Below are 13,099 nucleotides of genomic sequence, written 5' to 3'. Positions count from 1 at the left end.
ATCTTGCCTCTTCCTAACTCTGTCCTGGTGTTTCTTGGGTTGGAGAAAAGGATCCCGAAAGCTTAGTCCTTTCAGCATTTGCAACGTGGAAGGCAATCCATCTCTCGGCTAGGATCCGTGGGGAGAAGAGAATCTGAACCCGGGTGAGACAGGCTTCTTGCACATCCCAGAGAGAGGCAGGTAGCAGAATGAACACCTAGCAGATCCTTTTTAACCCTCCTCTGAAGAACTAGACGGCTGAATAGCCGGCGGGGCAGGGGGGATCATTTTTGCATTGATTAAGCAGTTCGGGAGGGGAACGGGCAGTAGGTATATTCCTTGTACACGAGGCAGCACATTTTCCCAACACTCGGCGTGCAATGGGCGTGCAACACCTGGCATGTCTACGAACTATGCGTTATCCTCTCCCCTGGCCTCCCGCCCCCATCAACTTGAAATTGAGGTTGGGATTCCAGTGGAGTGACAGCCTCGTCCCTCGCCGGGGGCGAGGGTCCCCGGGCATGCAAAGACCCCCTCTCCCTCTTCTCTGCCCACCACAGGATGCCGCCTAAAGGGCCGGCGATCGAGCCATGGGTACTCCCTTGGGGAAGCCAAGCAAGAGGAGAAGTAGTGTGGCCTAGTGGATAGAGCACGGGCCTGGGAGTTGTGAGGACCTGGGTTCTAATCCCGGCTCCGCCACTTGTCAGCTGTGTGACCTTGGACAAGTCACTTCACTTCTCTGGGCCTCAGGGACCTCATCTGGAAAATGGGGACTGAGACTGGGAGTCCCATGTGGGACAGGGACTGTGTCCAACCCGACTGTCTTGTATCTAGTACAGTACCCAGCACATAGTAAGTGCTTAAATGCCACAAAAATAATACTGATATTATTATTATTATTATTAAGAAGGAATAATAAAAGGACTAGTGCTACAGCTAAGAGAAGCTCAGGGAGAGAAGTTGGGCCTTTTCAACCAGCCCTGCCCCCTTTCTTCTCCCCTGGAGCATCAGTGCGGAAGGGAAGTGGGAGAAGGTAGGGTTTCCCAGAAAGGAGATGCTTAAATAAATGCTTTAAGCTGCCCAGCTGAATCCCTGTTGGATTCAGGAAGTGCTGCCAGGTCCAGACATTTTCCCCTTGGGCATGAAAGCCCCCAAATAAAACCAGAAGACAAAAACCATTCTGGGGCTTCTTAAGTCAAGAAGAGAGAAAAACAAGGCAGGAGGGGGGTCATTTCAGGTTCAAAAGGACAGAAGGATGGGACATGCCCCTCCCTAGGACATCCTAATTTCACTGTCCACGGGAGGTCTGAGGCACAATAATAATAATAACTTTGGTATTTGTTAAGTACTTACTAGGTGCCAGGCACTGTACTAAACGCTGGGGTGGATACAAGCAAATCAGCTTGGACACAGTCCCTGTCCCCCATGGTACTCAGAGTCTCAATCCCCATTTTCCAAATGAGGGAACTGAGGCCCAGAGAAGTGAAGTGACTTGTCCGAGGTCACACAGCAGACAAGTGGCGGGGCTGGGATTAGAACCCCGCACCTTCTGACTCCAAGGCCCAAGCTCTATCTACCAGGCCATGCTATTTCTCTTTAAATAATCAATCAATCAATCGTATTTACTGAGAGCTTACTGTGTGCAGAGCACTGTACTAAGCGCTTGGGAAGTACAAGTTGGCAACATCTAGAGACGGTCCCTACCCAACAGTGGGCTCACAGTCTAGAAGGGGGAGACAGAGGACACAACCAAACATATTAACAAAATAAAATAAATAGACTCGATATGTACAAGTAAAATAAATAGAGTAATAAGTATGTACAAACATATATACAGGTCCAAAGCCCGAGCTCTAAATAGTCTCGAATTAGCCACTGGAAGAATGGGAAGGGGCTGTGTCACTCAGGTCACTCTTCCACATGCCCAGCCGAGCTCTATTCCCTTTTTCCTGATGTCACTGAAGGGGATCCAAGCCTTTCTATAAGGACACAGGACTAACCAGGGGGGAAGACAGCAGCTTGACCTCGAGGGGAGGCAAAGTCTAATTTTACTTGGGAATTGGTTTCCTGGGGGCAGGGAGTGTTCCTACCAACTGTACTGTAGTTTCCCAACTGCAGAGTACAGTGCTCAGCACAAAGTAAGCGCTCAATACCCACCACTGATTCAATGACCGACTGAACCGCCGATCGCCACATCCTTCGAGCCTTACAGTGATCTGAGAGCAAGAACCATACGGCACCATTCATTTACCCACCTCTGGAGAATATCTGTGTCTGTACTACAACCCCAAGGTACTGGACAGTTTTGGAGACTAGCATACTCTTCAAGATTTACCTGAGCAGTTCATCGGGCACAGCCGCAATTTCAGGCAGAGTCCATTATTTCAAACACACTTCATCACTTGGAATTTTATGAGGGAGGAAAAAAAAAAGAGGGAAATATTTGCAGCTGATACATCCCCAATCAAGAGGATAAAGCTTTCCAAGTGACTCCCAAGAGGCTAACTGGTACAAAATAAGGATTTGGGGAATCTTTGAACAATGTGTTATCAACTCTACAGAAAGAAGTCAATTTCTTTTTTCTTTTTTTTAAATAAAAGAGTCAATAGCAGGAGTGGGAGTCAGGAAACAGCTTCCACATTGAGAGCTGCAAGAACCCACGGGGTCTCTCAGAACCCAACTGCCAAAATAACCAAATTTAGAAAAGAATTGATAATGGGAGCTGGAATTCAACATAAGTGCAACTTATTCTGAAATCTCTTAGAGGTCCCTTTCCCTTCTATGCACTTGGACCTTTGGGCATTTGATATTTACCTCACCCTCAACCCCAAAGTATTTATGTACATATCTTTAAATAATATACTATACATTGCTTATTTATGTTCATGTCTGCCTCCCCCTTTACACTGTAAACCTGCTGTGGGCAGGGATTGTGCCTAACTCTGTTGGACTGTACTTTCCCAAGCACTTAGCACACTGTAAGCGCTCAATAAATGCCACTGATTGAAATACCATTGATAAACTCTTGCCTCCACTCCTGCTGTGGAAGGGGCAAGGAAGGGGGTGTGTGTGAATTAATTTCAAGGCTAATCTAAACTTGCACGTAGCCTAACAAACTTCCGCCTGTGGAAATGTCTACCAGGTACTTCAGTTACTGATTCCCTCACTTTACAATTTAAAGTATCTAATCGTCGGCATTCAGTAAAGGCCTTTAGTGATAGGGTATCCTTCCAAGCCATTTAATTTCCACTGAACGGGCCCAATGTCTTCACGAGAACCCACAGGGCCCAAATTGCATTTTTCATACCCATAATCTTCCGACTCTCAATAACTCTTTGAATCCACTTAAATAGTTCCTCTCTTTCCATCTTATAACCTTTAATAATGGATGTGCATTATTTAAGTAGCATCTTGCAATCTATACAGGTGTTTTAAGCTTTCTTTCTAAATCAATCCAATTATACCTTAGATACACACATTATAATTGAAGAACAGAGGCTATATACCATGCTAGTCTCCAAAGAGCTCAGGGTAGTTTACAGAAACTATTTTATTCATACTCACAACATTCTAGGGATGAGGCCCGAATCATCAATCTTTTATCGATGGGGAAACAGGTGTCAAGAGCTTCGGGGACAGGAAGTCAGAGACAGACAAAAAATAAAGCCCAGATATCCTGATCCTCACCCAATACCTCTTGCTTCTGTTTCTTGTTTGCCTTCTTCATCATTTCTCTGCTACTGTAGTACCCAGAATTGGACCTAAGAATCCAGGTTATCTTACAAAGTTACACGGAGGAAATCAATCACCACTCAGTACACAGGATATCATCTCTACCATCAGGGCCCCAAATGGTGCTTTTTCAAAGGAAATTATAAGCAGTGTGCGGGAACTGGAAACAAAGTGAACAGACACCTTTGCAAGAAAAGTGTGCACATTTTTTGTTGCAATTGTCAAATATGGCAGGTAAATTCTTCGCTTCAGTTACAAAACATTGTGGGTGTCCCAATTACTGACTTCAGTAATTCATTGTACAACTAAATTATTGTATACAGCTAAAAGACCACTGGGGGAAAATAAATTGGTCTTACCTGGTAGTTTCTTTTCTCAGATAATGTATGTCCATCAGTCCTCACCATAGAGTCGTGTCCTTTCCTCACAGTACTGGAGGCAATCAAACAGAACTGTCACTCAAGGGTCGTGTCACAGGAAGGACCGCCCACCAAGTTCTCCCTCTAGAGTGGAATTATCCAAAAGCCGTCAAAATTACTAACATATAAAAAATATGAACAGCAGCAAAAATATCCAATATGACATCCAAAAAAAATATAAAGAAACCAGAAAGGAATAAAAACAAAGTAAAGAGAGCTCTTACTGTACTACACAGTAACTGCTCCTTCTCTGCCAAGTCTAGGGAGGGACGGACTGGCGGACGGGCTTTATCCAAGATAAGAAAGGACCAGTTTTTTTTCCTCGCTCAAGCAAAACTCTGTCCGCCAGTCCTCACTCCAGGGAAATAGCTCGCCGCGACTGAAAAGGGGGGACACAGACTTCCCTCACCTTCTGACTTTAAATTGGCCTTCCCCTGTTGACCTCAGAAGCATCCGACGACGGTTGTAGATGTAGCCCTCCCACTCCCCACAACAAAAAACAAAACAAAAAAACCCAACCAAACAAAACCTCCCCCCTCCAAAAACCCTGGTTTGCGAAGGTGGAAGACCCTGGTCCAACAGCATGTATTCCACAAAGATGCTCATGTTCTTGCTCTTTCTTCGTGAAGAAGCAACTAACTGCTTTAAAGGAATATGCTTAGATTTTTCGAGAAAGAAGTCAACAGGCTCATCGGTCATGAAGCAAATTCTAACCCAACTTTCGACTGAAGACTTTTTCCTCATTTTCCTTCAGAAAAGAATGAAAACAAATGCCTTTGTTGTTCATCCAATTCCTTCTTAGCTCTCCAAGCCATCAAGCATGGGCTGAGTGCATTCTTTCTCCTCACACTGAATTAGGAGAGAAAGAAGGTAGTGTTTCGCTCTTTATCTAGATGGAGTTGACACTGGCCATTTTGTCTCACATTCCACCTCTTGTGCCTCTCTTCAGATATTATTCAAGCAGATATGATAGTCACCAGAAAGGAAGGCTACAGTGATAGCTAAAGCGAAAGGGATATGATTCAAGAATTCAAAATGAGGAGCTGGAAGGACTGGAAGTACGACGATACTTTCTATTTCAAGTGTCTTCTCACCAAAGAAGTTTTATCAAAATGACTGGGGTGGCAGAGGTGGGGAAGGAGGAGGGAATGATGTGGGGGGTGACATTTTTTTTGTTGTTCTTTTGGCCCCACCAAAGAGCGAGTACCAAATCTCAGAGCCGGCAATAGCAGCTAACCGGCTTGTAAAAATTAAAACCGTACTTCAGAAGAAATCTGCGAGTTAGACTATGAGACTACAGACACTTCACGGATCATCTCTTGGTTTTTCTGGAAAGTTTTGTCCCCACACCTCTAGAAAAAACTAATTCTGGATCACACATCGAAGGTAAAGGGTACGTTCCCTAATGGATGACGAACTCACTTGTGTTAGAGGCGAGAGTTATCCTGGTCTGGCATCCTCTGTCATTTAACCTTGAGGATGGCCTGCTTCAGACTCGCTTGCTACCTAGCGCTTAGTAGAGTGCTCTGCGCACAGAAAGCGCACAATAAATTTGACTGCCTGACTACCAAGTTCAGGTTAGCACACACCAGCAATTGCAATCCTCACTGGGAATGCTTGGGCTTTCGTAAGGTTGGCGGAAAACTACCTGGTCATTGTAAATATTGCAATTTACCAGACTCTTAATAGTCTACCAGACTGTTTATAGCTTCTGAATATTCATTCATACAAATAACGCATTTAATTCTACTATGATTTCTGACATTTATCCACAAGAAAGCCAGCATGTTTTTCATTAGTCAGCAAGACAAGCAGCCACTTACAGAAGTGGACATTAGTTGTTAGAGCAGAGAAGTCCATATTTAAATCCCCTTTTTTGTGTTAGTTCGGCCCAGATTTCCACCCAAAGATTCTGTAATGTTTGGAACGTTCTGGCTAGCCCAAGTATATGGGAATCATAAACAGAGTTTAAGGAAAGCAAACTATAGCGGATTATTATACTGCGGCTTTACAAACCCTTACTCAGACACCCATTAGACTGAAAGATCTTTGAGGAAAGAACCTGACTGCTGTACTTCCTCTGAAGCATCCATCGGCCTCCACCCACAACAGGCACACAATGAATGGTGATGGACTTACTGACAGAGAATAAAGAAATACTCTGCCTCTTAATACGTGATTCACATACATTAAATTTCCTTTCCGGATTATGTGCAATTACATCTACACTTTAAATAACAGAACTTGTGCATTCATGGATGAGGATACATAGCCGCTTATACAATTGTACTTCTTTTGATATAAGTCTTCTGATGTAGTTGTATGTACTTTTACTGAGAATTAGTCTCATATTTAACGGTATAGTTAAAAGAATCCATGATGGCACTTCACTCAAATTCCTTGTTCTATGGCATAAATATGCTCCACTAAAAACAATAACTGCTTGTGCCATTACCAAATTAAATAATCAGTCCTACCCACAATGAATGGGTCAAGAGAACAGGAATATTTTCCTACCATTAACGTAATCCTCATTGTACAGCAAAAAAACAGCTGTTCAGAAGAGACACAAAAAGAAAATGGTAATAGTAATAAATCGATCTCTAATTTAAATGGCCTTGATTATTTTTCATAGTAAGAGTCTGCAGAAATTATGAATGCAAAGATGTAACTGTTTCACAACTCCCCAGCGATATCATCCCTACCCGTCTGAAGGAGTAACTTTGAATTCAAGGAAAAGTACCCTAAAACTTGGGTAATCAATCAATGGTATTTATTGAGCGCTTACTGTGTGCAGAGCACTGCACTAAGCACTCCGAAGAGTACAAGATAAGAGAGGTGGTAGAGACACAAGGAGCTAATCTCTCCCTGGAGATAAATACTCTTCTTTAGAGGGAAAGCCCTTGGGAATTTGGGCGCTGTCTTCGCTGTTATGTCTGCAGTCAATATCCTCCAAAAGAACTTCATCTTACAAGAATGTGGGTTAAACACAACATCCAAAGAAACTACATGTAAAGTAGATTTCAATTCTTAACTCTGTGCACCTGTAATATTATCAAAGACTTGGCCAAAATCTGCACCTAAATAAATTGCTGAAATCTGGATACATTTTCTTCCTCTAAATCCTCCTATCCCTCTATCCTCTGAGGGAGGCTGATTGTTGAGAAGACAATCGACATTTTGTTTCATTTTTAGGCTTAAAATGTGATTCTTTTGGGGTTCAGAAAACATTTTACAGTTTGAAGATTGAGTTAGTAACTAGTAACCTTAACAGAACTAACAATCTACAGTGAACAAAGACAGTGTCACTTTTTAGAAAACAAAGGGGTGCTCCTTGCAAGGGAGCAAGCCAATATTTGCCATTTCTTTTTCCACTATATGAAAAGTTCTTTTCCAGACAGATCTCCTTGATACTCTTGAGGCCCAGAAGAAAAGATTATTCCTTTTGTGAAAGAGGATGAGGACAGAGGGCAACAGCGGCAGAGGTTTACTAAAATGTTTGAGCTTTCTATATTTTTCCAAGCAGAATCACGTCTTCTCTATGCTCTGAAAAAGCTCCCTAAAAATTCCGGTATAGTTATCATGTCCTTCCTTTAATGAGTAATAATTGACGGTGGCGACAATTATGATGATCTCTTCTCTCTGGAACTCACTTTCCTTTCCCTTTTTTAAAGAAAGCCATCAGTAGACTACTTAGTACAAGAAGTTTCCTGTTCAATCTGATACTGGGGAAAAAGACGGTAGTCTCCTTATCGATGGCAATAAAACCTCATTTCATCAGAAGTCTCTCCAACAATCTCTCCATCGAAAACAAAAGGCTTAGGATATACGTTCTTTACAGAGGGGCCTATTTTATCTAGAATCAGTTGCTTGGAGACACCTGGCCTAATTTAGCATTTTGCTAGATACACGCCTGTACACTCTTTGAGGGCAGGGACTGTGTCTCCTAGCTCTATGGCTCTCGTCCAAGTGTTTAGTACAGTGCTCTGCCCAGGAGGCACTGAATAAATATCACTTTATGACCAACCATGGTTTGAACGGGAGGACAGGACAGATTGAAAAGTAATAATAATAATAATAATAATAATAATAATAATAATAATTGCAACATCCTTTGGTGGGAAAAATAAAAAATAATTGAGGTTCAGGTGCAGAAGTAGCGGAGCAGCCTGAGACCAGAGAACAAAGACTAGAAATCTGAGAGAAGTCCGAGGGTGGTCCTTCCTGTAACTTGACCCTAAGTGACAGCTCTGACTGCCACCAATACTAGAAGAGGAGGACACAACCCTGCGGAGAGAGCTGGCGAACAACTTTTGCTCAGAACGTTTCTACTCTGAATCCAGTTTTTGTTTTCATCTCTTGAAAATATTCAGTATTGGCCAAGCATCAGATGGAACATAAAACAAAATAGAAAATCTAAACGAACTTAACTGCGGCTATAACAAACCACCAGAAATACATATTTATTTCCATAAACTGACTCACAGGATAGATAATTTGTTGACTCACTCAGGTGCCCCCCAGCTTAATGACAAACTTTGGGTAGAAAAGTTAATTACCACCTAAAAATGGGCCACAAGCAGGACATGTTCTCTCTGGTTTCTCTTCTCCCACCACAATATTACCACCCACTACTAGGATGTCATTTTTCAGAAGCTTTTTCCTAAAACAGATATGTATTTCGAGCAGCCAGATTTTTTTTTGAAATTTCAAAGACGATTTTCTATAACATCTTTATCAAACGACCTCAAAGATATTTACAGCCAGTATATCCATTAAGAAAGCCACAAAGACACGCATCTCAATCCAAATGTTAACTGAGACGAAGGCTACAAGACTATTAGTGGAGTGTATATACAGATATTCCTCCTGCAGCACAGAAATTATGTTAAAAAAATTCACGTGACGTCAACCATTACCTCAACAGGAAGGAATTAGGGAGGAGACGGTTTGAAAACCATTGAGAAAGTATAGTTTCTGTCACCAGGTGAAATGCAAAGAGGGTTGTGGAAAACAAAAAACTTCAGTCAATCGGTCTGAGACATTCTCTTGACACTTTCTCCACAACCGCTTCAATCTAGTAGCTATTTTATCCAATTTGCAACTGCGGAAAAAAATCACTGGTTCTAGTAAACAACAGCATGAACTTTAAAACAGCTGCAAAGAGGTTGCCTGAACTAAGCTAATGAATTAGGAAGTGTTGCTATGTGATCCTGCGGTCCTAATTGAAGCAAGTTTTCAAAAGCATTCTTGTGCAGATTCCCATCACATTCTACATAATTCACAACTCCCTCATAACTCTGCCCCCCATCCTCAAACTGTACCTAACCCAATCTCCCTCTAAAACATCACATTTTTTGTCAGGAGCGACTGTGGGATTACACGTATACTTCGCCCACATAAACTACACGATTGTAGTTAATTCCCAATGCGGATTCCAAATAGTTTTTACTATAATATGCTCTCTCTTTCAAAATCCAGGGCCGATAAAAGATCTGTTCCAAAACATTCAACCAGCAGGGTCCGTCAGTTTGGGGCACCTTTTCATTAGAATTTTCCCCACACAATGAAGCATGAAATAGGCTTATTGACACCTTCACCGCTGCTCAGAAAAAGAAGGTCCTGATTTTATGAAGTCATTCGCGAGTCATGGTGCTACAGCTCAGCGTTGGCGCTAGACTGAAGTCACTTCGGCTGTATATGAAAGGGCTTTGGTGCTTTGGGTCATATGCCACCCCTGCCCTTCTAATGGCTCGCCATTAATAATAACAATGATAATAATAACAATAATAATGGTATTTTTAAGTGCTTACTAGGAGCCTGACACTGTTTTAAGTGCTGGGGTAGATACCGGGTAATCAGGTTGGGTACGGTCCCTGTACAGTTGGATACAGGCTCACAGTCTTAACCCCCATATTACAGATGAGGGAACTGAAGCCCAGAGAAGTGATGCAACACCCCCAAGGTCACACAGCGGACAAGTGGCGGAGGCGGAAATAGAACCCTAGTCCTTCTAACTCCCAGGCCCCGGCTCTATCCATTAGGCCACACTGCTTGTGGCTCCAATCTGTGCCCCTGAGGGAACTGGTGGTAGGGGTGGGGGACGAATGTGAGTGGCCCTTCTCAAGCCATCAGCGCTATAATGGACCGCATCCAACCTGATTTCCCCGTAATAATAATAATAATAACAATAATGATGGCATTTGTTAAGCGCTTACTATGTGCAAAGCACTGTTCTAAGCGCTGGGGGGATACAATGTGATAAGGTGTCCCAAGTGGGGCTCACAGTCAATCCCCATTTTACAGTTGAGGTAACTGAGGCTCAGAGAAGTGAAGTGACTTGTCCAAGGTCACACAGCAGACATGTGGCGGAGCCAGGATTCGAACCCAAGAGCTCTGACTCCAAAGCCCGGGCTCTTTCCACTGAACCATGCTGCTTCTCTAATAATAACGATGGTACTTGTTAAGCGCTTATTATGTGCAAAGCACTGTTCTAAGTGCCGGGGACGTTACAAGGTGATCAAGTTGTCCCACGGGGGGCTCGCAGTTTTAATCCCCATTTTACAGATGAGGTAACTGAGGAAGAGAGAAGTTAAGTGACTTGACCAAAGTCACACAGCCGACAGGTGGCAGAGCCTGGATTTGAACCCATGACCTCTGACTCCAAAGCCCGTGCTCTTTCCACTGAGCCACCCGTACCCACCTCAGCGCTTAGTACAATGCCTGGCACATAGTACTCAACAAACACTACGATCATCAAATCCTCCACAGAGGCTTTCCGTCTGACCCTTTAAAACTCCAGATCCTTTAAATGTTTCTTATGACTAGTTCTTCCCAGTATGTGTAGCGCTCTTACAAAATAACAGAATATTAATAAAGAGAAATTATCCGGAGCAAAGAACATTGAAAGTCCTCCAGAAAACAAACTCTTCAGGGAAATTCAAGGAAATTCCTTGCAAACCTATAAGACTATTATGGCTATGAATCTCAAAACACAAATAATGTATCTGAACACAAGGACATCTAATTCCTCATTCTATTTGATAAAAATCCTAAATAAAGCTACTAAGAATATTTTCTACCCCATTTGTTTTGAAGTTTTAAAAGATCAACTGCCTTAAATGTCCTACCATTCCAAATGCTGCAGATTTGATAGTTTGGGCAACAAAATGTTATTTTTCATGAAATCAAAAACTGACTTGAAAACAGCTTCACTGGACCAAAACTGAAGCCAGTGGGGATGGCACAAAAATGTTTTTTAAGGCAGTAAGAGAAAGGTTTATACTATGATTTAAAAAAAAAAACCCTTGCTTTAAGAAAATATTTCAATAGGGGTAAATACAACTGGAGAAGAAAGAACTCAATTTGATATGCTAATGGCATCAAAATGCAAACAGAAGCAAGGGTGGGAAGATATCCTAATTCACACCCCATTCATTCATTCAATCATATTTATTGAGCGCTTACTGTGTGCAGAGCACTGTACTAAGCCCTTGGGAAGTACAAGTTGGCAACATATAGAGACGGTCCCTACCCAACAATGGGCTCACAGGGAAGGGGGGGACAGACAACAAAACAAAACATGTGGACAGGCAGAGGCTATGACCTGAGAGCAATGAGTTCACCTGGAGCCCCATCCCCCCTGCCAGCTAATGGATAATAATAATAATATAATAATTATTATTACAGTGCTAGTTAAGGGCTTACTATGTGCTAAGCACTGTTCTAAGCACTTGTGTAGATACAAGTTAATCAGATTGGACCCAGTCCCTGTCCCGTATGGGGCTCACACTCTTAATCCCCATTTTACAGATAAGGGAACTGAGGCACAGAGAAGTTAAGTGACTTGCCCAGGATCTCACGGCAGACATGTGGCGGTCACGGGACTAGAACCCACATCCTGATTTCCAGGTGAGGTTTGTGACCTGTACTTTGTAGTCTATCTGGGAACCGTGGCTCCAAAGACCTCCATGTCCTTTCATTTTTATCATCATATTAGTCCTTGATACTTTTCAGACGGAAGAACTGATGTAAAGCTCTGCACAGGTACTAAGGGTATGGGTCAGATCCTTCAAAAGCCAGCAAGGTTTGAAATGAGTCTTTGAAGGTGGGGGAAACAGAGAGACAGAAAACGAGGAGCATCTCAGCAGCTAGCAACTGGGATCAATCAACCAAACAATAGTGCTTCCTGAGTCCTTACTGTGTGCAGAGCACTAAGCTAAGTGCCTGGCAGAATACAATAAGAGTTAGTAGACAAAAACCCTGCCCACAAGGAGCTGATAATCTAGTGAGAGAGGGCTGGACACTGGAATAAAGTACAGATAAGGACTGGTTCATTCATTCATTCAATCAAATTTACTGAGTGCTGTGTGCAGAGCACTATACTAAGCACAAATTCCCTGTCTTCAACAAGATTACAGTCTAGAGAGACAAACACTAATATATAAAAAAAAAAATTAAAGACGTACACAAATTCTGTGGGGCTGGGAGGGAGGAAGAACAGAGGGAGCAAGTCAGAGCATGCAGAAGTGAGTGGAAAAAGAGGAAACGGGAGGGCTGAATCAGGGAAGGCCTCTTGGCTGAGATGTATCTTCAATAAGGCTTTGAAGGGGGGGAGAGTAACTGTCTGTTGGATTTGAGGAGGGAGGACGTTCCAGACCAGAGGCAGGATGGGGGCGAGGGGTCGGCAGAAAGATAGGCGAGATTGAGGCGCAGTAAGAAGGTTAGCATTACAGGAATGAAGTCTGTGGGCTGGACTGGAGTAGGTGAAGTAGGAGGGGGCAAGGTGATGTAGTGCTTTAAAGCCAATAGTTAATAAACTCACACAGGCATGGAAAGCCCCAAGAATGCAAGAACTATACATATATTTATATTAATGTCTGTCTCCCACTCTAGAATTTAAGCTCGTTGTGGGCAAGGAATATGTCATATCGTTATATTGTACTCTCCCACATAGTAAGTGCCAAATA

The 13,099-nt window shown here is 42.8% G+C and overlaps 1 protein-coding gene across 3 annotated transcripts in view; it reads right to left on the bottom strand.

Annotated features, from left to right (window-relative positions):
* Positions 1-13,099, bottom strand: part of CNOT2 (CCR4-NOT transcription complex subunit 2) — a 121,191-nt gene that overhangs the window by 84,655 nt on the left and 23,437 nt on the right. For 2 of the 3 annotated variants that reach the window (XM_038756241.1, XM_038756242.1), the window contains exon 2: positions 4,071-4,143. The exons of the other annotated variant lie outside the window; for it this stretch is intronic. In XM_038756241.1, coding sequence (XP_038612169.1) covers positions 4,071-4,143 — 73 coding nt within the window. The remainder of the gene's footprint in view (positions 1-4,070; positions 4,144-13,099) is intronic. 3 annotated transcript variants of the gene reach the window in all.

This window comes from Tachyglossus aculeatus, chromosome 14, assembly GCF_015852505.1.
Source record: "Tachyglossus aculeatus isolate mTacAcu1 chromosome 14, mTacAcu1.pri, whole genome shotgun sequence".
Classification (NCBI taxonomy): Eukaryota; Metazoa; Chordata; class Mammalia; order Monotremata; family Tachyglossidae; genus Tachyglossus; species Tachyglossus aculeatus.
Note: the sequence above shows the minus strand (reverse complement) of the source record. Positions and strands in the feature narration are given on the sequence as shown.